The sequence below is a fragment of the Nesoenas mayeri genome, assembly GCF_963082525.1.
Source record: "Nesoenas mayeri genome assembly, chromosome: 10".
In the NCBI taxonomy this organism is placed as follows: domain Eukaryota; kingdom Metazoa; phylum Chordata; class Aves; order Columbiformes; family Columbidae; genus Nesoenas; species Nesoenas mayeri.
In genome coordinates this window covers 5858631-5881997 of record NC_137560.1, presented here as the reverse complement: position 1 = coordinate 5881997, position 23367 = coordinate 5858631, and the positions used below count along the sequence as shown (strand labels likewise).

General features: G+C 37.2%; 1 protein-coding gene across 7 annotated transcripts in view; it reads left to right on the top strand.

Annotated features, from left to right (window-relative positions):
- ATP2B2 (ATPase plasma membrane Ca2+ transporting 2) overlaps window positions 1–23367 on the top strand; it is a gene marked incomplete at its 5' end in the record, with an annotated part of 164422 nt that overhangs the window by 98109 nt on the left and 42946 nt on the right. For all 7 annotated transcript variants that reach the window (XM_080350820.1, XM_080350823.1, XM_080350822.1 and 4 more), the window contains 3 exons: window positions 15799–16040; window positions 16625–16859; window positions 22557–22736. In XM_080350820.1, the coding sequence (XP_080206946.1) occupies window positions 15799–16040; window positions 16625–16859; window positions 22557–22736 (657 nt within the window). The remainder of the gene's footprint in view (window positions 1–15798; window positions 16041–16624; window positions 16860–22556; window positions 22737–23367) is intronic.

Below are 23367 nucleotides of genomic sequence, written 5' to 3'. Positions count from 1 at the left end.
GCTGACAGCCATTTTATTGAAGGATAGGTCTGTGGAAGGTTTGATCCTTATATAATACTCCTGGAAATCAGTAAACAGTGAGAACTTTGCATTTTTGCTACTTAGCCCATGAAATGACACTGGGCTCGCCTGTCCTGAGTGTCATCTGGTTTTGGATGAGGGAGGCGAGAGGAAGGAGCAACAGGTTTGAATTGTCTTCCTGCACTGTACCTGTTGGAATGAAAAAATCTTCTAGTGTACTTAAAACCAGCCGTAAAATGTCACGGAAAAAGGTACTGAGAAGAGAATCCTCAGCTGGCAGGTTGGTGAACTGGTGTAGAAATTCAATGATACTAATTTTTTTCACTGTCTGAAAAAGAATAATAAGTGGGTTTGCATGAACTCATGAAGCTCTGCTCCGGGTTTTACAGTGTGTGCTCTGCAATCTCCAGGGTACAATAAGTTACTAAATATATTGATATGAGGAGAAACACAGAGGTAAATCTGCTTTGCACAAAATCAATGTGTTATTTTCAAGGTGGCATCTTGCAGTCGAGTATGACGGGAGGTCAGGAAGGCTGTCTTAGCAGGAACTTGAGGATAGTAATGTAGGTCTTTTATTGACCGCTTTCAGCACGTTGGTTTGGTAGTGGAAATTTGTGAAAGTTGTATATGTCCTTGTTTTTAAAGTGCTCAGTAGACAGCATTAAAATCTTATCTGAAGCGTTTCTGAATCTCCTGCTAAATGGTACATTTGAGCCATTTAACATAAAATAAAAAAGACCTGATCGAACCGATTTCTAAAAACCAGTATATATTGTAAGAGTGTTTACTTCATAGGCAAAATGATTACAATTATAGGTAAATTTCTATGTTTATCTCCATTTTCCATATTTTTTCCTAGTGTTATGCAACTGTATAATGTAGATACGTGTTATCGATGGGAGCAGGCACTGCAGGCCAAAGGATCTTTCTATATATAAGCAAGACAATCATCACTAAAAAATCCCCAACAATGTTTTCTTTAAAGCATTTTCATATAGTCCTTGGTAAGCATTTTCTGATAATAAACTAGGCAGGAAAAAAACAACCTATAGCGTCCATATTGTTTAATGTGTAAATAATAATTATTAGAGATAATAGATCACGTAGTTAATTGTCTCTGCTTCTAGGAATGGTAATTAGCAGAGAATAATAATCTGCATACATCGCTTGGCATTGAAGATTTATATAATAAGAGGTACAAATGTAGCTTTTCTCACTAAATTAGCTCTGGAGTTAATAATTGAAATGACTGTGTTTAGAAAAGGCTCGTTGTATGTGTCAGGCATCGGACATGTTGTCCCCGTCATGGGCTTTCTGCCCTTGGGGTGCAGGGGCTTTGTCTTGCCAGCAAAAAGCTTGGTTTTAATAAAGTCTCCTTTTTTGAGAGTTGTACGCGAGGGGTCGAATGGGCTGAGCTGCCCAGAAAGCTGCTGTGGCTGTGGGGCGGATTTACCTGAGCAAAGAGGGATCAGGGAGCCGTCCTGTAAATCTGCTCCTGATGTCGTTAAACCCCCTGGAAGTGTCTTCACGAGTGGGCAGGTTGTCAGAGGCCAGGCAGCTTTCCCCACAGCACGGCAATAGGCAAACAAAGTGAGATAAATGTCCTCAGATAGCACGAGTTCTTTTGCTGAAGTTCTCATTGCACAGTGAGCTGTAATTGTAAATGGACTTGGCCACAGGACTGCAGCTCCTGACAGCTCATCTTCTGTGTTCCTCATCTCCGTTTCTGTCAGAGGGGTGACTGCTCTGCCTCAGCAACAAACAAAGGACGAGAAGATGGATAAATAAAATAATCCTGCACCGTAGAATGTAGCAGAAAAATGATACCCATACTATCTGAAAGTTTATGATCAAGATAAATGATATTTATTTATTTTCTTTCTTCATGTGACAGAAAACAGGGCAATAAAAACCTCCTTCATACTGCCTTTCTTTGCCTTCGCAGTTTGGTAATTGCAGATCCCATTTATTCCTGTTGGAATGGATAATCACTGCATGATTATAAATGGGACTGACAGTCACTTGGAAGCTTTTTGTTACCATAATATCACTTACCACATTAGCTTTTTTTTTTTTCCTGCTTGCTTGTATGAAAATGAGTAAATTAGATTTTTTTACTTGCTATGGTGCAACAATGTTTTTCCTATTACCTTGCATAGGATTTTCTTTTACGTTATTATCCTACTTTCATGTTCTTATATTCATCTTGTACTGGCATAAGATGATTCACTTATAGAAATAACTGCCAGCTATTTCCAAATAGGCCTGTTGACGAAAGCAGCCTTTAAAAGCCAGTGTTTCCTGCAAGGTATTCCAAGGTGTTTTCATCTAGATATAGAGATATTGCTTATTGTTCTCTGATCAGTTTTAGGTTTCTGTTTGGTTTTTAATAAATTATGTTGGCACAATGGACCATTTTAATATGTACTTCTTTTCATGGCTGTGGTACCCTACTGAGCTGAAGTCATCACATTTGGATCCGACTGATGTGCTGGTTAGAATTTACTGTTAACACTTGGTGGGGATATTTTCAGGAAACATGTTTTTCTGATGGGAGCTTTTATTATTTTTACTTGAGTGGGTGTAAATCACTTCAGGCACATCTGGTTTAGTGGGGGTTTTCTTTGTACTCTCTGTCATCAGGAACAGGAAGATAATAATTCAAATGCAATAATTTATAGAAAATGGTAGTGGGTTTATCATCAAAGGAAGATTCACAAACAAGCTCATTAGAAAACAATGCGGTGGGTGAACTACCTCCTAACAAAATATGGCATTAATTTTCTTTCAGATATATGTTACATAAATATGGATTATATAATATATAGCTTTTAGTAAGTTTTCTTTTTACTCTCAGAACTCAGACAAAACAAACTAAACCAGAACAGGAGCCAAACAACCAAAACAGAAACCAACCCCCAAAAAGTCAACTGGTACAGTGCCTGAAATACAATGATCAGCAGTGAAGTATATGAGTGAAAACATCTTGCTAATTCCAGAGCAATAAATGCGCAGGAGTTACTTTACAAATCAACTTGGCATTGCTATTCTTTGCAAATGGAATTGCACTTTAAAAGATTTATTATATTTCTATTAATGTAAGCAAAATACTATTTTTCTTTTAGTCACAGCTAGTCCTAGAAAGTTGCTATTAAATATCCAGTAAAACCTATGCTTCAAACTGCAGCTCCTGCTTTCTTCTGCAGGTTGCCCCCCTCTACTAATTTTTCTTTCAAGCTTCCAGTTTTCCCTACTTGTACATGAAGCTCCCGGCTCCTCTGCATTCCAATCAGTCGTATTTCTGTGTTATTTACAAATGTGTGGGAAGGTGTCCAAAACCAGTGGCCTTTCTCCCTTTAGAGATGGTGCCAGATATGCTGGAGACATCTCCAGAATGAATGGGGCTCTGCAGAACTGCAACCACAGACCCTGAGCAAACCGCAAAGGGCGCTGACTTCTCCAAGGCATATGGCTTTGATAGATTTGATTTCTCAGGGCCGCGTGACTTTGATGGACAGAAGGCAGAAGGCATCCATTACATAAAATCCTTTTCCCAGCTGGAGCCTAGCAGGGAAACGGCAAGTTTTCAAACGAAAGGTTGCGAGAGTGTTGTAACGCAGTCAGAACTATGCTGGTCCTCAGCAACAGACCTGTTTTGGCAGACACCTTGCATGGAAGAATTAAGCTTCTAAAAGGAAGTTTTAAAAATTTAGGACTACTGCAAACCTGCCTCAGGTGTGTAAGTGCACACACACGCAGCAGGAGTCGGGACACTGGAATTGCCAATAGGTGTTGGGCAGTAGATGTAGCTCATTATTCATAATACGGAATGAAAGTATTGAACATGTTAGGAAGTTCCACTGCATATTTCTTATGCCATTGTTATTTTTCTGAGGTTTACACATTCAAGTGAGCAGAGAACGAAACTACCTTACATCTCCCTTCACTCCAGAGGAGAAGGGCTGACGGCGCTCAGCGCTGGTTTACTAGGGCTAGAGATTTGGAAGAAGTGAGAGGCAAGTATTTCTGGGAGAATTTTCCTGTAAAGGACAGTATGTTCGACCTCTCCATCAATTCCATTTCCTTCTGAATGAATAATCAGATAAAAATTGGCTGCAGTTTCAAGAGTCTGCTCTTCTGCCCAGCAAAGGCATCGTTCTCAGCATCCTGCCAAGGAGAGGGACTGGCCAGAGGACTGAATTTATAATGCATCTCAAACATTACCCCATCAATCATGCAAAAAAATCCCTCTGAGAAAATATTAGATAAGCATTGCTGTAACATATTAGATACACTTGAGCTCATGCATTTGCCTATCAAAAAAACAACTCCTAACTAACCAAAACCAAATTAAAAGTAATTTCAGCTGATATGTGTTAATATAAATTTAAAGAGGAGTACATTTTGTATGGTAAGTGAAAGAGCTGCTTAGTGGGTGTAGACTCATTTAGAAATGGATGTTTAAAGAACCCTTTTCCTTTCTCTGGAAATGAGTACTATTAACAGAGAAGATCTGTAATTATTAATATGATGGGCTATAATCAGTAGCTTAAGTCAAGTGAAAAAAACCCTTCCTTTTATGTGTTGTGTGGCTGGATTTGCTATGCACTTACTAAATTTAGCTCCCTAACTATACAAATTGTTTATAATTGTGCTGCAACCAGTATGTATTAAGACTGATTTTTCAGTTTGGTTTGGTCTTTCTGTATATTTAATTTTCCTATCCGAGATTTATTTAGTCAAAAAGTAGAAAATCCAAAGTATCAATAAGTTTACACAAATGAAGACTGTATGTGCAGATAACTACCTGTAAAGACTGTTTCTTTTGTTAAAATTCAGGCTTTCGATGTGCGTATCCAAAGGCCATGCATTTTCTGCTTTGTAATGTTATGATTAAATCATTATACAGTGTGGCCATTCCCACAGTGCACACTGTTCAGGTACTGGCACTGTGTGTGTTTTGTGTTGGTGGTTTTTTGTGATTAGGTTTTTGTTTTGTGGGGTTTTTCTGTGCGTTGTTTGTTTATTGTTGGGGATTTTTTTGGCTGTTTGTTTTGTTTTCATTTTTTCCAATTTGTTAGCCCAAAGTGCTGATTTAATGTCTGCAGTGCACAAAACTGTTTCCAGTTCTAATTAGTAAAAAGCATAGAGAAGGTTATGCAAATTAAAATGAGAGTTGGTATATTTAAATAACGGGATGGATGGTGTGCATTTTGCAACTTTATGGCTGAAATTCACATGCAATGGGGAGTAGAAAGCATGTGTGAGATGCACTTCAGACTACTAGTGGAGGTGCTTTGAAAAATGTGATTAATTTCGATTAAGAGAGTTAACTAATTAATTGAAAGTGAGCAAGATTATGTAACTGGAGTTTTGATGGTGATACGTTCATAAATGTTGAGTAAGGTTTTCACAGGCAACCTTGCTGAGAGAAAGTCTTGAGCTGCTAGGGAGACAAATGCTGCGATGACTAAAGCAGGTACTAGAGTGGCTCAGAGGACATTTTCCACATGTACAATTGCTCGTTAGATCACTGCTATAACTAAAGAAAATGTAGCTTTATTTCCTCAAATCTAAAAGACGAGGTTTCAGCCCTAAAGCAGATGTATTAATGCTTTTAGTGTTGGCAAAAGCATGTAAATCCTTAGCCTTGATTCTAATTTGGAAATATACTTTTTAAACTGCAGATGTTGTCTTGAAATTAATTTTCACTACCCGATCAGCTCAAGGTTACACAGTTTGTCTTCTGTCTGTGGTTTTTCTGTCTGCAACACTTGGGAAGCCAGAATATCAGATTGCAGTAAAACCTCAGTCTAATAGATCTAAAATCAAGGTAGCAGATGTTTGGTTGTAATTATGGAGGTACCAATTACAACTGTGCAATTAAGTGCAGTTTCCCTTTTGCACTTAAATAAAAATGTTCAGATTTCGTTTGTGAAAATACAGCAAGCTTTTGCCCAATATATGGAACAAATTATCAGAAAGTTATAAAATCTGTTAATCTGTTCTTAATGTTAATCGATTTGGTTTAGAAATGGCACATTTGTCACTCTGATCTGCGTTCTAATGATATTGGTAATAGGGGAAAAACATGCTCTTGCTGTTTTCTTTTTAACTAGCTTGAACTGAAACTTTGTACCAAGTCTATATTTAAAGCAAATTGGTTGTTAATTGAAGTTAATAACAATTGCTGTGTCTAATTATTCTGATTACATAGGGTACTTGTCAACAGTTGTTCTTGCACTTAAATAAAGCTGCCATGCACTAGTATAAATGGAACATTTGCCAGTTCCCTGTGAATGGGACCGTTCAAAACCACATGAGTGGAGGGGTCTAGTGTCCAGATTTAGAAAAGAAATATGTAATTTTCAAAATTAGAGAACCAAATTATTCAATAAGTAATATGTTATCATGGAACATAAGAATGGTTTTGATCAGTACCAATAGGAGAGTCACTAAATACAGATGAATAACATCTGGGGGAAATCTGGAGAAAAACCTGTGTCTGTAAAATTCAGTTCAATCTCATCTGGAAACACTAAGACTGGAGTGTCCTAATCATAACTGTGATTAAATCAGTAGTGTCGCAACAAGGCAGAGTTCATTCCTTGCACTGTAATGTGGTGTATTAATGTATCTCTCTTTAAATTCAGCCATGAATTAATTGTCTTTTGGAATCAAGAGGGTTTTTTTTTTAAATTATTTTCATTTTTTCAATTAAAAGACATCCAACCTTTTATTTTAATTATTTCAATCTTGAAACGTAGACTTATTTATTACAAGAAGGAAAAGGTAGAAATTAGAGAGATGAAAACAACCTATGTGGCACATCTTTTGATTACAGAGTTGCTAATGAACTGTAATGTATAAATATAATATACTTGCCAATGTTTGGTTCCTTAGAATAAGTATTGTTTAGTTACATGTGCTGGACTTTATGAAAAGGTATTATTATATATTTTTTTTAATCAGTTAATGTTTTCCTAATCAGAAATCCTGCTCTGGGCCCAATTTAATTAATTACATAGATAAATGTAGTTAAATTTAGCTTTGTTAACTACCTCCAATATTGCTTCTGCTATAGCTATCCTACTGTTTTTCTGGTTGTGAAGCTCAAGGAATTAGCAATTTTTGTTCTAATTAGTTCTAACAAGTTCTTTATATCTAGTAATATTCTCATATGAATAGTGCAAATTGCTCATATGTGTCAACATTTTGCCTGTATGAAAATTTATGCACAGACAACATAAATGTTTTGCCTGCATTTTTAACTTACATCCTCTGTTCTTGAGAGGGAATAAAAGAAGAGATGATGTATGGACTAGAAAAGTGGGCAGTGAAGTAGAGGGGAAACCTGCGTGAAGTGCTGGTCCCTGGGGACCGTGATACGAAGTCCAGCTGAAAGCCGATCACCGGTGGTGTGTCCCAGTGATCAGTACGGGCAGCCAAAACTGTTGCACATCATTAAAGATGTGGATGGTGGGGCTGAGCGCCAGACATGCAAGTTGGAGATGGAAAAAACTAGGACTGTTCAGCCTGGAGAGGGCTCAGGGGACATTATCCATGTGTATGAATACCTGATGTGAGGGAATAAGGACGATGGAGCCAGACTCTTCTCAGTGGTGCCCAGTGAAAGAGAGCAAATAAACATAGAAAATTCCATTTAAAGATGGGAAATCTGTGAGGGTGGGCAAAGACTGGCACAGGTTGCCCAGAGAGGTTGTGGAGTCTCCATCTCTGGAGGTATTTAATCCCCACTGGACACCACCTTTGGCAGTGGCATTGGGCTTAGATGGGCTCCCAAAAGGGGGAGGCTGGGGCCTACCAGCCTCAACTACTCTAAATCTGTGAAAAACGTGCAAAACTGTGGTATCCATCTTTTGCCTTTAGCTAGTGAGAAGAAGAAAGGGTTTTCATGTTTGTGGTAGTATTTTTCGGCCTTATCCTTTTATTATTCAACTGAATCAAAGGTAAATTTGTCCTTCAAACAAAAAGGGTAATTTAATTATTTGCTATTAAAATTGAGGGCAAAGTGTTAGCTTTCTTTGAATGTAAAAATAGGTAAGTCAGTGAGAGAGGGAGTTGAGACTGTCACACCAGCATTTCAGTCTGTTCTTCATGCATGATTTCATCTTCTTTCATAATCACTCTTGGGGGAATTTATGGATAGCATCATTTTTCACTTGTTCCTGTTATGTGAGCTGAAACAAACGTGAGTCCATATTCGCTCAGCTACATCACTGCTGATCTCTGAATGTCGCCATGTTGATAGGAAATGTCACACTGATACCTCACATAATTACAGCTGGCCCCTTTTTATATGATTATCGCCTTGTTATCATTTAAGGAAACAAGAAATGTTCAAAATAAACCATTTTTGTACCATCTCAAGTGCTAGCAATTAGAATTAGATGATACCACAGCACTGTGTTAATTAAATAGATTGTTGCATCGTTTTCAAGTCTGTCTTCAGATAGTAGAAAAAAAATATTGAATAATTATCCTCCTAAAAATTGAATAAATATCCTGCATCAGAGCTAACCTTTGTAGGAAGCCTGGATTTGACTGTCCTCCAACTGTTGTGGTAGATCTAGTTATGCCAGTTGTACCTAAATAATTCTATCTTTCTGGCTGTACAACTATATTGTTTTTTACACCCTACACAGGGTCAAAAATTCAGTGTCATCAGGAGGGTGCCACACGTGTCTGACGGGTGACAGGGAACGCTGTTTAACTGCTTTTTCATTGCTACTCGTTTCTTGCTGAGATGGCGTCACTGGGCTCAGCAGGATGTCCTGGGCAATCTGTAACCATGAGGGATGTGAAGGTTATCTTATGGCTTTAACAGTTTGAACTGCCAGCAAATTGGGGTCCTGACTCAAGCTAGACATGCAATATAAATGTACTTTGAGACTACAATTTTACTGTGGCATAGAAGTCTAAGTGACTGAGGCTGCTGCCTGCACCCAGCAGATGGGAACGAGGGGCTGGACAGAGGCTGGTTGGGGGAGCGCGCAGCCTCACCGGCCACTGCTAGGATGTAACAGCTTTCCAATGGGTACCTTTATTATTGAACAATATTGTTGTTCATTTTTCTGATTTCATTCTTCAGATTTTATCTCTCCTGTGAGTGCTGAAACATATTTCGAGTGCTTTCGTTTTAGGTTGTCTAGATCTGGAATGCGCATCAGGCTGGCTAACAAATCAGTGCCTGTCAGTCAGGATTTAGAATAAATTGCCTTGATTTCGCTAGACTTATGATGGTGGCTGCTGGTGCCCATGAAATGGAGCAGCTGTGGATATTGATATTAGGGTTTTGTGGGTAATGGGAAAGAAAAGGAATTACCTGTTGTGTCCCCTTTTCCAGTCTTTTCAAAATAGAAATATGGGACACACATCAATACAGGTCAGCGATGGAGAAATTTCAAATATTTGTTCATGTGATCCATTTATTATTTCCCTCTCTACACTCTCCTTTGTTGTAGTCTTTTTAGTGCTAAGGAATACTGCTGGCATGCTTGATTACCAGTACACATCCATGTAAAAGCATTTTATTTCTCTTAATCCTGTTCCTTCCACTGGTTTTGGATTCAAACGCTCCATGTCCTCCTGCCTGTGATGGAGATGTGTGTCTGTATCATGTAGGCAGTGTTTAAAGAAAAAGGGAGAGACTTGGTAATAAAGGGAGAACTTACTGAAAACATTTTCCCTTCTATTACCTTCTGTTTGATTCTTCCTGTCTGATTCTTTTTCCTACAAAACTTGTTAGTGATAATCCCCGAGCCCAATATATTACATATTATACCATTAGTGGTGAATGTCTTATTTTTTCCACGAGTCTCCTCTCTGTCAGAAACACTTCACAGTCTAATTTCTTGTTTAAGCCCGTAACTTTTGTATTTCGGAGGAGCTGTTTTAGCGTTCCTCAAAACATATTACACGCTACCCTACAGTATTTTTCTGGCTTCCATACAGTGCTGTGTAACACCATTTAAACCATGTGAAATAACAAATCCTGTTGTATTTAGAAAACATGGCCAGTCTTTGTTACCAGAGCATGTACAACATGTATTAAAGGGTTCCCAAACATTTTTTGTCATCTGGTTTAGAGCCAAACTCCAAATGTATGTACGATAGGGCTTTGAAATTATGAATGTGTAATCATGGGAACCAAAAGGTGATGCATTATGGAGCAAACTGATCAAAGTCAGGAATTTAGAAGCTCAGTATCCTTAAGGGATACTTAAGGGACCTCCGGTTCTTTGGAATTGACATGTTTTGCTTGAGCTTGAAATGAAGGAAGAAATCTGTATCTGTTTAGTGTATGAAGTTTTTCAATCCTCTGAAGGTAAAAAGGAGATAAATTTTACTTTCTGATGAACAGGCATAGTATAAGTGAATGGGAAGACCTATGTTAGTCTACTGAGTGGTGTACATAAGAAAAATTTACAAAAAAAAAAAAAAATCAAACCTTTAAACTTTTAAATGTTGGGCTTTAAATCCAGCAAGTGAGCTGCGAATGGTACATGAGGTCAGCACAGTCTGTCTCTTCTGATGCCAAAGTGATTATGCAGCAGCCCCAAGTTGTTAACTGTTCTTTTTCAATCCCGTATGCTGGCCCCAATTCAAACTGACTTCTGACTCGAACTGTATTTCAACAGCATTGTACCTTGCAGTGATGATTCTGAGTTATAAAAGCATGTGTATTATCAGAAAGCAACCTGCTTTCTGTACTCTGTGTAAAACAGAGTCAACTTATTAATCATTAACATGAAAAAAGCTACTTAGAACTAGTTAAAAACAGTCTCAGGACAAATTTTGATCTTCCTCATCAGTCAAGCCGATAATATTATTCTAGATGTGTCCCCAAGGGTGGCAAAGACCAGAATATGCATAAGATATAAAGAGTAATTTTGATTCCTAAATAAAGACCTTAAGAAAGTAAATTCATAACATTTTAACAGTATAGAGCTGATCCAGGTATTTGTAATGAAACTTATTTCTCGGACACCATTTTGTTTTTCTTTGTTTTAATCTAGAATAAGACTTTTCAAGAATTCTAATAAAATGTTTGGCGTTTGGTTAATTAGTCATGTATAGTCATGCTGGTCATGTATAATGACTCGGGAAAGCCAGCAGGGCGCTGTGACACTGGGATAATGTGGAAAGTATAACCCGGGCAGGAGGTCGATAAAACCAAAGGAAAGTTCCACAGTATTGACTGCAGAGAGTTGGAGAGAGTCAGGTAGGATTATTAAGTAAACTTTCGAAACAGGAAATCAAAGTGAAGAATATTTTCTGTAAGAGAATCTCTGCATATCAAAACCAGCCTATTTCCAGACGAGCCTTAAGAAAGTTTCTATTGCATTCGTGTGTAGTAATGCAGAGGCCATACAGCTAGAAAACAAGAAATACTCTTAGAGCAAATAGTAAAGAACCAAAAAGAAGCTAAAGCAAATTTGTCTCTGGTGTTTGGCATCAGAATCCGGATTACAGCTGGGGTGAAGGGTCTGTGGGAACAAGATCCCAGAGAAATCATAAATGAGCGCTGGAAGAGCTGATGTCTGGTGTTACTGCTCTTATTTTGAGCACATCGTTTGAAATAATTTCCCACTTTGTAATTCCAAACTTTATTTAGTCACCAAAGGTTTAGATTCTTAATCCTTGGCTAAAAATAACTCCTTTAATTTTTATGTTTTCCTCTAAAATAAGGAGTCATTTTTAAGTCTGTCTCGTTTTAGCTTGAAGTCAGTTGAATAAACGTGAATCTATAAAAAGCTGATACATTTGATTATAAATTTAGTATGTTTTAATTTTGTTTTAGATGCCTTCTTTTATACCATTGACTCAAATATATCTGAATTTACTAGTACTACAGTTTGGAGTAATTCTCCTTTTTTACAGTATTAGGAATTAAAAAATAAAAATATCACGTTTCAAACAGCATTAATCTGTCTCAGTTGTTTTAGCTTTTGCATATATAATGTTTAAATACACAGAGAAAATTCCTGCGCATCCTAGTCCGTTTTCTCTCTTTTATAATATAGAACAGAAATTTTTTGCTAATTAATTTTAAAAGTTTGTTTAAAAGTCTGTTTGCCTATTGTGAATGGAGTTGAAATAGAACACTCAATATGGATAAAACAGTCCAACCAAGTTAGGTATTTTCTCTCAATGAAATGGGTATATTTACAGTTGTCATTGTTCTAAAGGAGTAGTTTAATCTGTAGAACACAGAAGAAAAACATAAAACAAGTGAAGACTGCAGGTAGTATATGAAATCCTAACATTTTAATTTGGAAAGACCACTTTGTTCTTGCCAGGTCCTTTCTTTTAACATCAAAAATGGCAATGAGTAAGATGAGGTTTAGCAAGTGTTATGGTAGAAAGGGAAGCATTACAATTTCCTAATCTTATTTTAAAAGTTGAAGCACCTTTTTAACTTACACCCACAGTTTTATCTTTCTCCCTTCTTAACCTGTTCATTAGTCAATTATTTTCTGGTGCAATAGTTCTGAAAATTCCTTTTGTAATCCAAAGTCATTATTAGGTTAGTACTAGCTTTTGGGTTATTTCTAAGCCTTAATAATACAGCTATACTTTGGTCTGGAAACCTATTTTGATATGATAGTTGTAACAACTGGTTTTTTAACATCTGTCTGCAGTTTGGTTTACATGCAAGTATTTACTTACAATTGTATGTTATTATTACATAAATAATATAAAGACTTGGAAGAAACATTTGAAAACATTATAAAAGGGTCAGCAGAAAGTTGTTATTGGAAGAAAATCTTGTCTCAGTCTCCTGCTAGAAGACCATACAGTTTGTGGCTGCTTTGTGACTGAGCTCTGGAGGAACAGGCCATTCACAAAGACTCAGTTCCTATTTACAAATCACAATTCAAAGGTGTTCTCTCTAACGTTGTCAAAGGGTTTTCATTCTCTGAGGAGTCAATGAAGCTGTTCCTAGTTCATTATTCAAAAGTAACCCCTTCAGACTGTCCTTTTAATTGTTTTCCAGGTGCCATAAACTGCAGGTTTCAGCAAGAAATAAATTTAGCTACAGCTCAGTAGGAAGTTTTAAAAGCCAGCAGCTTCTGCAAAGGGTTGTCAAGACCAATCTGGAAGGAGCCCCGTTTTGGCATGTCGCTGGGGAGCTGAAGCAGTCAGGGAAGGAAGTGCTACTTGCCAGCTCTCACCACCATATGCTTTATTATAATGTAACGTACAGAGAACATGGGGACGGCAGCTGCTCTAGAGGGAGGTGGCCATTTGTTAGATTTTGAAACCTTTCTGAAATGTCTGTTCATTTTCTTTTCACTGCTATTTTTTTTCCCTTGCTTACGTATTTACATTCAAAAGACATTCACTAAAACATGACTATTTTTAGACCACAGTAAGAAGAGGAGAGCGTGATCTACTTTTTGTTGGAATAAATATAATTTTAGGAGGACACCTAAAATTTAGTTTTACATATTGTGAAATGTGGGTAGATTTTCATTTTCTCAATATCCACTCACATCAGGGCATGGTGAAATCATACATATCCATTAACTATTGTCTAGGATTGTATGTCTTTGATGACAAGAACTTTGTCTTTCATTGGTTTCCAGTGTGTGTTTGCTAGTCGCTTGATCGCATTCATATTTTAGTTAATGTTGATACTGAGTGACTTCAGTGGCAGAGCGAGCCAAAGCATAAATGAGGATTTTGATCTAAAATGGAAAGAGTTTGATGCGATGTGCACCAAGAAATCAGTCTTTCCTAGCACCACTACCCAGGCAGGGAACTTGATGACTCTGTTGCTCTGAGAAACATGAAGCTCTTGGCATGTTTCAGGAACTGCCTGCCTGCCATGCCATTAAAATTTCTCTGATTTATTTAAACAAAACTGTATTTTAAAGGGTATTTTTTTGACTCCTGAGATTTCCGTATCCACTGGATGTAACAATCCTTCCAGATACACATAACTACAAGCTCTTGGGTTTTAAATTAAGGATTCTTAAGTGAATTTGAGAATCCAGAAGGAAGTTACATCACAGCATAATAAGATTATTGCAGGGCAAGTTGTTATACCATACAATAAAATTAATATATCGTATTAGTATTTTTGCTGAGTGTCAGTGTTTTACATTGACCCTGGAGTAATGCTAAAATGTCATAGCAACACAAATATGACCCATATAACTCAGTAAAAAATGATTGTTCATATAGAGGAAAGATGTTACAGTTCTTCTTTGAAGGATAAATCTCTTTGAGACAGAGATTTTTAGATTATTATGTATTCCTCACCATAGATGCATCTCTCTGAAAAAGAAATGACATTAATCTGCGTGTCACTGGGTATGTATTTTCCTGGTGACAGGTGATTCTTATGAAAATCTGTGTTTATTTGCTTTACTTCAGTTGTAGATGAGTCTACTAGTATTTACCTGACCTTAATTTTCAAACCAGCTGCAACTGATGTTTTTCTGGAATACCTGCTTACATGCTAATGCTTTCTTAAAAGTTCCCTTTTCCCTTTTTGTGGCCATACTAATTGCAAGAATTAATATCTAAGTTGGATTACTGATTTTTAATTTTAATAATCATTCCCTACATTACCCCTCATCCCACTGAGGGGCAATGTATGGGCTTCCATCTGCCTATGAAGCCTATTTCCAATGTACACCGGATTTTCAAGTCTATAATGAAGTTAAGCATGGATTCTGAATATAGTCCTGTAGTTCTAATTCTGCAAAATATGAGGCAGAAGTCAGATTGAAAATGATGACTTAGAGTTGTGTCTTGAGTCAAATCAAACCCTGTTTTCAATGCACATTAAAGTTGTGAAAGGACTTTCCCTTCTTTGGGTTCCTGTATGTCTAGTTTAGCCCTAGCTTAAGCAACACTTTCCTAATTCTACTGAGTAGAAGAAAATGTAGGTTATCGCCAGTCTACAGTTCACACACGGGTCACTTCAAGTCAATTTGGAGTCTTGACAACAGAGGAACGTTTTATTTGAGGTCTATTGCACCTCCGAGAAAGTTTGTACATGAAATATATTTATGTTTTATATTTTGAATGGGAAGGTAAAGCCTTCATTGTCCTTAGAAGGACTAAGAATTGTCAGGAGTTGCACAATGTTTAGCCTACTCCATTTTTTTTCTAACATGTAAAGCATTTGTTGTCTGAAGCAGCAGACTAAAGTATGGTAATTCTTGAAACAGGTACTTTTAGAACTAATATTTTGTGGATTGTTGGAAATGCCTTTTTCACTGAGATTTACTATTATGATTACATAATTACATGATTACTATTATGATTTACATAAAAAATATCTAGTAGAAAAAAGGACAGAATCTTTCTTTAACTCACCATTATAGCCGTGAGTATCAGCAAACCAATATAATGCTAAGCAAGTGAGAAAAGGAAATAGTCTGTGACAAATGAGAATTAATTATTTTTGACCTAAAAAAACCTACTTCATTTTTAATGATGTGTTTCCTAACCATCACAAGCTATTGAGCTACCAGTGGCTAACTGAAAAGAAGTGCAGGAGACCAGAAGTAGTTGCGTCTAGAGAAATTTTCCCATTGTGAGAGCGGGTGCTTCAAGTCTGTTGCAGCTCTGTGGATTAGCTGCGAGCTTTTAAAAATCAGGAGACACATGACTGCGCAGATAAGAGTTTCAGATCTTAAACTGTACACTGCAACTTTGGTATTAATTATTCAGAATGCACTGGGTACTGCTTATCATTAGAGACATTTATATCTATTTGTTTCTTCTCTTCAGCCACCAGAGAAGGAGGGTGGGCTGCCTCGCCAGGTAGGCAACAAGACGGAGTGTGGTCTCTTGGGCTTCGTCCTGGATTTGAAGCAGGATTATGAACCTGTTCGGAACCTCATCCCTGAGGAGAAACTCTATAAAGTTTACACCTTCAACTCTGTGAGGAAGTCGATGAGTACTGTCATTAAAATGCCGGATGGTAGTTTCCGAATGTACAGCAAAGGAGCTTCTGAAATTGTTCTGAAGAAGTAAGTTCTGTGGATTCATTGCTGTGCTTTTCCAAAATGGAGAACATTCTGACACTAATAAGACGTATGTGGGGATTCTGGTATTTGGAATTTTCTACTTAGAGTAGAAATATGACACTCTTTAGTAGTATGAACTGGTATTGATTTCTTTCTACATTTTTTTAAGCACCAACTCTTGCAGAACTGTTTGGCTTATTTTTCGTATCACTGCCTAGCCAAAGAACTGCGTCTACACTGGGTAGTTGATGAATGTATTCTTTATGTAAAACCTATTTGGAAAATAAGGATTTTTCAATTTCACTTTGTCAGCTCATTAATTGCATGGGTATTGAGGAAATAATGGATTAAGAGCTCTTGTTGTCTCTGTAATAAGTTACAAACAAATACTCTGTGATATTTCAATAGTGAATCTTCTTGCTTAATCTAGAAATTAACAGTAGAAATTTAAAACGTGGCATCAAAAAAAGAAAGTGTTGAATGAAATGAGCTGATAGAAGGGAATACTTTTCAGCAGTCGTGCAAATCACTGCCACAAATCACACTATCAACTTTATATTTTTGTTTCTTCTCATAAATAAAAAAAGATGTTCCAGGATCCTTAATGCAGCTGGTGAACCGCGTATCTTCAGACCGCGGGACCGAGATGAAATGGTGAAGAAAGTGATCGAACCGATGGCCTGTGATGGACTGAGAACTATCTGCGTTGCCTTCCGAGACTTCAGCAGCAGCCCAGAGCCTGACTGGGACAACGAGAACGACATCTTGTCTGACCTGACCTGCATTTGCGTTGTTGGCATTGAAGACCCAGTAAGGCCAGAGGTATATCAACTTCTGACATTATAAAGCGTTTTTCAGAGAACTGAACATAAATTGATCTACAGAGTTCTTGCAGTTTTTATTTTTATTTTCTTTTTAATTAGCTTTGTCAAAGAAGATGGAAGACAGCTTTAGAAACAGACTTTATGTGGTAAAAAGTCAAATAATTAACTTGATAGAAATCAACTATTAATCACCTGATATTTAAACAAAGCAAAATAGGGCTTGTTGAACTTCCAGGATTGAGATGACTTAACCTTCTCTTAAGGAGTAGCGTTCAAGAAGACTGATTAGCACAAGTTTTATTGCGCTTCCAGATATTAAAGAATTTTCCTTTAAGTAATGTGGTGATACATAACTCTGAAAGTAAAGCCACAAAGTGATTGTAGTTGCCATGATTACAACTGCAATGTGTTCGCCTTCCAGAAAAATGGCACAGTCTTGGAGATCGGTGTTTTACTGTAACGGGGGCCACTTTACTGGTTCTCTTAAGATGGGTGGCTACTCAGGAAAAATGGTTTTAATATTTTATTTGGACAAGGAAAAGCTCTGCCCCAGAAAGGCTGCAGATTTCATGGATAGTATACCTAAATGGCTGGTAAAAATATGACTAAAATGTCAGCCCAACTAAACTGAGAAAATCAGTATTGAGTGTGCACAGTGGAAGCACAAGCCAGCTACTACACTTGGAAATTCTGTGACTACAGAAATTCAAAGATTAAGAGGTAAAACCTTTCTTGACCTATGTATATGGTAATTGATAATTCATCTTGATAGTGGAGATTTAATTCCATGTTAGTGTTTGGAAGCAGTGGCAGAAGGGAAGTCCCAGAGCTGAAAGTGCTGACATTTTCACTGTCTTTGTTTGGAGCAGCCGGGGCAGCGAGTAACGCTCCTCCGCTCCCAGAAATCCACTCTTGCGTTCTCTGGTTGTTTCAGTAGGTGATTAAGGAGTAACGTCATTGAAAGATAAATTCACATTTCTCTTACACAAGAAGAGTGGGTTCTAATGCGACAAAAAGCAAGCAGTTTGGCACCCATCTTTGTATTTTTTATTCTTCTGTCTCATTTTATATTTTTCCTGGATCTTTTTTTAAATCACATCTAAATTTTTATATTTGATCCAGTGAGAATTGACGGCAAGACTAGAAATGATAGGAATTTATTTTAGTTTTACAAAACCTTCAAAAGTATAAATTGATCTGATTTTTTTCCTCGAGTCCTTTATAAAGTAGGCTTTACATACTGCTGTCTCCTCTAACTTTGGAAACTAACATGGTAAAATTATAGCTACTGGTGCCAACTGCATAGCTATGCTTTGTATGATAATGGACTTTCTTGGGTTTTTTCAGTATCAAGAAGATTATAATATAAAGTAGATCTTAGTAGGTGAAAGCTGTCTGATAAACTCCTTGTCTCTGCATCCATCAGATGAATGTTATTCGCTTTATCTGTCATCAGGTGGTCTCTTGCTGCTAGTCCATCTGTCCCTACACCTGACATTGCATCTCTTTAAAAATAATTTAAAATATTCTTTAAATGTTCTGTGTGCAGCAATGCCTCGCAAATATATAAAGGAGGAACGTTTTCAACTGTCAGTGACCACTGGAGCTGTGAATCGCTCCCCTTTCTCTCCAAAATGGATTCGTGATCCATTCGTTAGGAAACAGCTTCAAGTCAGGTTATGTGTGGTATGACAGCCTGAGGGAACGGGGAGCAGCGGGATTTGCAGTTATTATTGAAAATAGCCGCAAACTATCCTTTCACATGATTGCTGCGTGTTTTACCAGAGAGCTGCTCCCATCTCATAGGGAATAATTTCTTAGGACCTTGAGGTAAAAATGAGTAGTGTTGCTAAAAATAGAGGTCAAGTGTGATTTCTGTGTAAAGGATCAAAGAAGATGAAGGTAGGAAAAAAAATTTCTATATAATTATTTTAATAATGTATTGAATTTATTGTAGTTTAACGTTAGAATATGCAGCAACACTTCTTACTTCATTGCAAGTCACAATAAAATGTGTACGATTTCAGAGTTCTACCAAATGTTCAACAGTTGTTTTTTGTTTGCTTGTGTTTCAGATAGTGTTTTTTTTTAATTTGGGGTGGTGGAGTTTTTTTGTTGTTGGTTTGGTTTTTGTTTGGTTGGTTGGTTTTCCTCTTTGTCCCTTTAAACCATTTTAAAGTGATAATAACATCATGAGAACATTTAAAACAATGTTTAAGTTATTACTACTCCACACATTGGTAAAAAGCAGTAGCAGTATCTTAGGAGAAATAAATTAACCAAAAAAAAAACCCAAGACAGAAAAAACCCCATAAATTTCAGAAAAACTGGCTAGGTATAGAATATCTGACTTTATGGGAATATTGTAATATACATTTGTAAAAATGGTGAAATCACCGCTGTAGATGCAAATAGTACGATGTTAGGCTGTTACAAGGGACCTTACTATTTTGCCAGTGTTAAACCCACTTATTAAATAGAATCTCCATCAAACTTTATGAATTTTCAAAGTGCTTTCTGTAAGGAAAAAGAACATAAAAATTAGAAATGCTACTACACCTGCTCTTCTATTAATATTCTCAGTATTCATGTATATCGGAATTTATTGTGACAGAAATGGTAGATTAGGTCATTCCAATGTCCAGTGTCACCATCCTGGGAGCTCTTAGTTTCCCTTAAATTCCATCCCCATTTTTCCTGGGCAAGGCTCGGTGTTTTCCTTTTCACTGAAATGGCCATTGGGGTTCCCACGTGCACAGTTGGAGCCTCCCGGTGTGCACAGAGCTCCTGTGGCACGTGGCTCACGTGCGTCCTCAGGGAGATCCAGGACGGGGTCCATGCGGTGTCACTAGTGTCACACCAGCCACATCTGTTCTCATCATACTGCTGGGAGCTTTCTTGTGCTTATATTTCCTTCTGTACATTAAAAGAAACTACTTGGATGCATTATTCCACAATGACATCCAGCAACTGACCAGAGTTATCTGGAGTGTAACCACTGGATACCATGACTTTTGCATAATCCCTTGGTTATTTAGGTTAATTCAGACACTAGCTTATTCATTATCAGCATCTGTTTCTATCAAGCACTGAACTACCTGCTTGATATTTAGTTTTTGGTTTGTGCGTGTGTTGTTTTTTCCTTGGATAAATACACGAGAACAAATAGAAGGATGGGTTGTTCCTGTAGAGATTTCTCTGTGGATTTTGACAGTCTTTCTGGATCTGTTTTAATGAGTCTATACTGGCTTATAATGATTTGCCAATGTACGCCTACAATCTGTTATTGCTGAAGATGAACGTAAATCACTTCCAAATGTCACCTATTTATTTGCCACCTGATTCTGATAGATATTACTGCATTGGGCAGTTTATGTATGTATGCCTGCATAAGAAGGTTTTCCTTGCAGAGAGAAAATAAACCAGCAAATTTTGCAATGTGTACTTAAGCTCTGCACAACCGATGGAAAAGATCTGCTTCCACTGCCCACTCAGTCTGCCAACACTCTTTCTTCCTTAAAGCAATAAAAAACTGTGAACAATATTTTAACTGTAATTACTGTACACAGTATTAAATCAGATACCACCCACTAGCTGTCCAAAAAATGAGAGAAGAGGAAAATAGAATAGAAAATAGGGGGGGGGGGGTGGAAAAAAAGGTAGAATTCTGTAGTTCTATATGAATTTGAGATGTATTTGAAACTAGGTTGTCCTTCCATGACCTTGTTTAATAGGACTGGCACTTTATGTGAATAGACCTTTTTTTCTGTTTGCATTGTAATTTATTTTTCTCCTTCATGGTTCATGCACTGTCCTGGTTTTACAGATAGTCATCTAAATCTGTCATATTCTATGCAAGAGGCTCACCACGGTTAAAGTGGATACTGAGGGCATTCCAAATGGGCAAATGGGATATAGTCAGGATTATTAATGTGCAAACTGGGTAAATCAGGAGCTATTTGCTTAAGTAATAGATTTAATCTGATTATATGTCCCCTATAGAAGTCTATTTCATTTGTTAAAAGGTATCAGGTCCAGATAATGTTTCCAGGATATAACTTGTGGGAAGGATATTCTCAGTTAGTAGAGGTGAGGAAATGGGAAGACAAGTCTGTGTCTCTTATTTTTTCTTTTCATTCTGTAATCTGTGTTGACAGAGTCATTTTTGCAAAGAGCACATTCTGTAGATGCAGTCAGAGGGTGGCGTGATCCTCCATTAGGTGTTAGTTTAGTGAGGCATTTTGGAAAATAGAAGCCTCACAACTGCCTCTTGTTGATTAAGGAAGGAAGAACACAACTGAGCAGATGAGCCATTATGCAAGTGAATAGTTTTTCCTGAGAAAAAATATATTTTAATAAAGGTTTATGTCCGCATTATGTAGATTGAGAGTATTAGGCAACATTGCTGAGCCAGCATCAAGGGCCAGCTCTTTGGCGCTATTTTAACTTGTGGGTTAACCTTCAAATTGTCTGCAAGTTTACTTAGGATCACTGCCTAATGTTCAGATGCTTATCTAAGTCGTGCTCATCTTCTGGGAATCTCTTTCCTCTCAGACTGTCACTTGTCTACTTCAAGTACCTCTCTGCTGCTCCACACATGAGAACCAGTGCGACCTCTTATTTCTTTATAGCTGTCCTTTGCCATCTTCTGTAGAAAGGGAGTCCTGGTTCTTGTAGCTCTGGGATGGGTTTCTGTCTTCAAGAGGATCTTGGGATGCCCTTAGTCTCTTCTATGTCAAATAATGTTATTTTTTTCTTGAAGAATGCTTTCACAATAATGTAAAAGTGTGATAAGACTGCATTCATTCATTAGAGTGATACTTATTAATAATTAATACATCATTATTATTGTGATATAAAGGAATGTATGTTTTTCCCCATCTGATGCTGAGGTATAGACATGTAGCCTTTCTATAGGCACTGACTTCATATACCCAAGTAGATGTATTAAGAGTTTTATTTAATGATTAGGAATCAATTTCCTTGCACTTGCACATTTTAATTTCAAAACCCTTTTAAAATAGGCTGTATAGGATGCCAAGTCAGTATACAGCTTCTACATTAATCTCATGGACCTGTTACGCTCTGAATTCTCTCTCAGCGGTTATGTACACTGTGCAGAAGGAAAAGTCTCATGCAGAAAGGACTGTAACTAAAATAATGTTTAAATTTTACAGTTTCAAAATGCATAAATTATTAATGAAATTTTAAATTTCTATACTTAGGAATTCCACCTGTTGACTTGCATGAATTAGTGTAGTAGTGCTAAATGACAAGAACTTTTTAGATAATCTTATTGAAAGTTTGGATCAGAAGTTAGATACTTCTATGTACAAAATACATACATTCTCAGTTCCTGTTTTCATGTATGTTGAGTATGTTTGGTTCAGCATGCTGTACCTTGATGCTAAAGGTCAAAAAAGCTGCAGGACGCTCCTTTTTACTGAAGTCAGGGGAAGCTTTGGGCAACTGATCTGAAAAATCATTTGTGTGCTTCTTGATGCAAGATTTGTCTTGCTTGTTGTGTAACCTCCATTCTGCAATAGTCAGGTTGGTATTATTTATGCCATAACACTTGTGATTTCTCTTTTTGCTTCATGAATTTCTTAGCCTCAAAATATTCTGATTGGAAACAGCTGGCTTAAACTTTATCTCTTATCTAGGAATTTTCTTTCCTGTTATCTTGCTTTTGTAGGTCCCAGAAGCCATAAGAAAGTGCCAGCGAGCTGGAATTACAGTCCGCATGGTCACTGGAGACAACATCAACACTGCCCGTGCCATTGCTATAAAATGTGGAATCATTCATCCGGGAGAAGACTTTCTCTGCCTTGAAGGGAAAGAGTTTAACAGAAGGATCCGAAATGAGAAGGGAGAGGTAATTGATACACTAAATATTGTGAATATGGTATTCAAAGATAGGGAGAACACTGAAATATTTTTTCTGCTGTGCTGTTGTGTACCTCAGAGCAGCCAAGACTACTTGGAGAGATTTCTACTTCTTTCTACCACTAGCCTTTTGCTATTCAAAATACCACTGAAAATGCAGTGTTTACTATTCATGATGCATTGCCACTGCCAGTTTAGTGCCAGCCTAATTCAGCAGGTTCTGAACCACAGGACTAGTCTATGAGAAATCAAACTAAGCACATTAAAAGCAGCTTGTTGCCAAAGAGGAGAAGGAACTGAGCAGGAATTTACAGGTCTGTCTCATAAAAATGCAACCTGTATTGGGAACCAGCTTTATTTAAAAATCATTAATACCACTGCTTTATTTTATACCACTTCACCTACTGTACTGCTATATCCACTCACTCTAATGATTTACATAATTAAGGTATTCTTCCAAAGATTTTTAACTCCTTATAAAAGATGAAGCTAACATACAGGCTATTGAAGTCAGCTTTAAAAAAGTAAACTCTGTATCATGTCTTTGAGTCCATCATTAACGAATGGACACATTTGTTTACTCCTTGCATTGTTTGATGGAATCCTGGAACATGAGTATA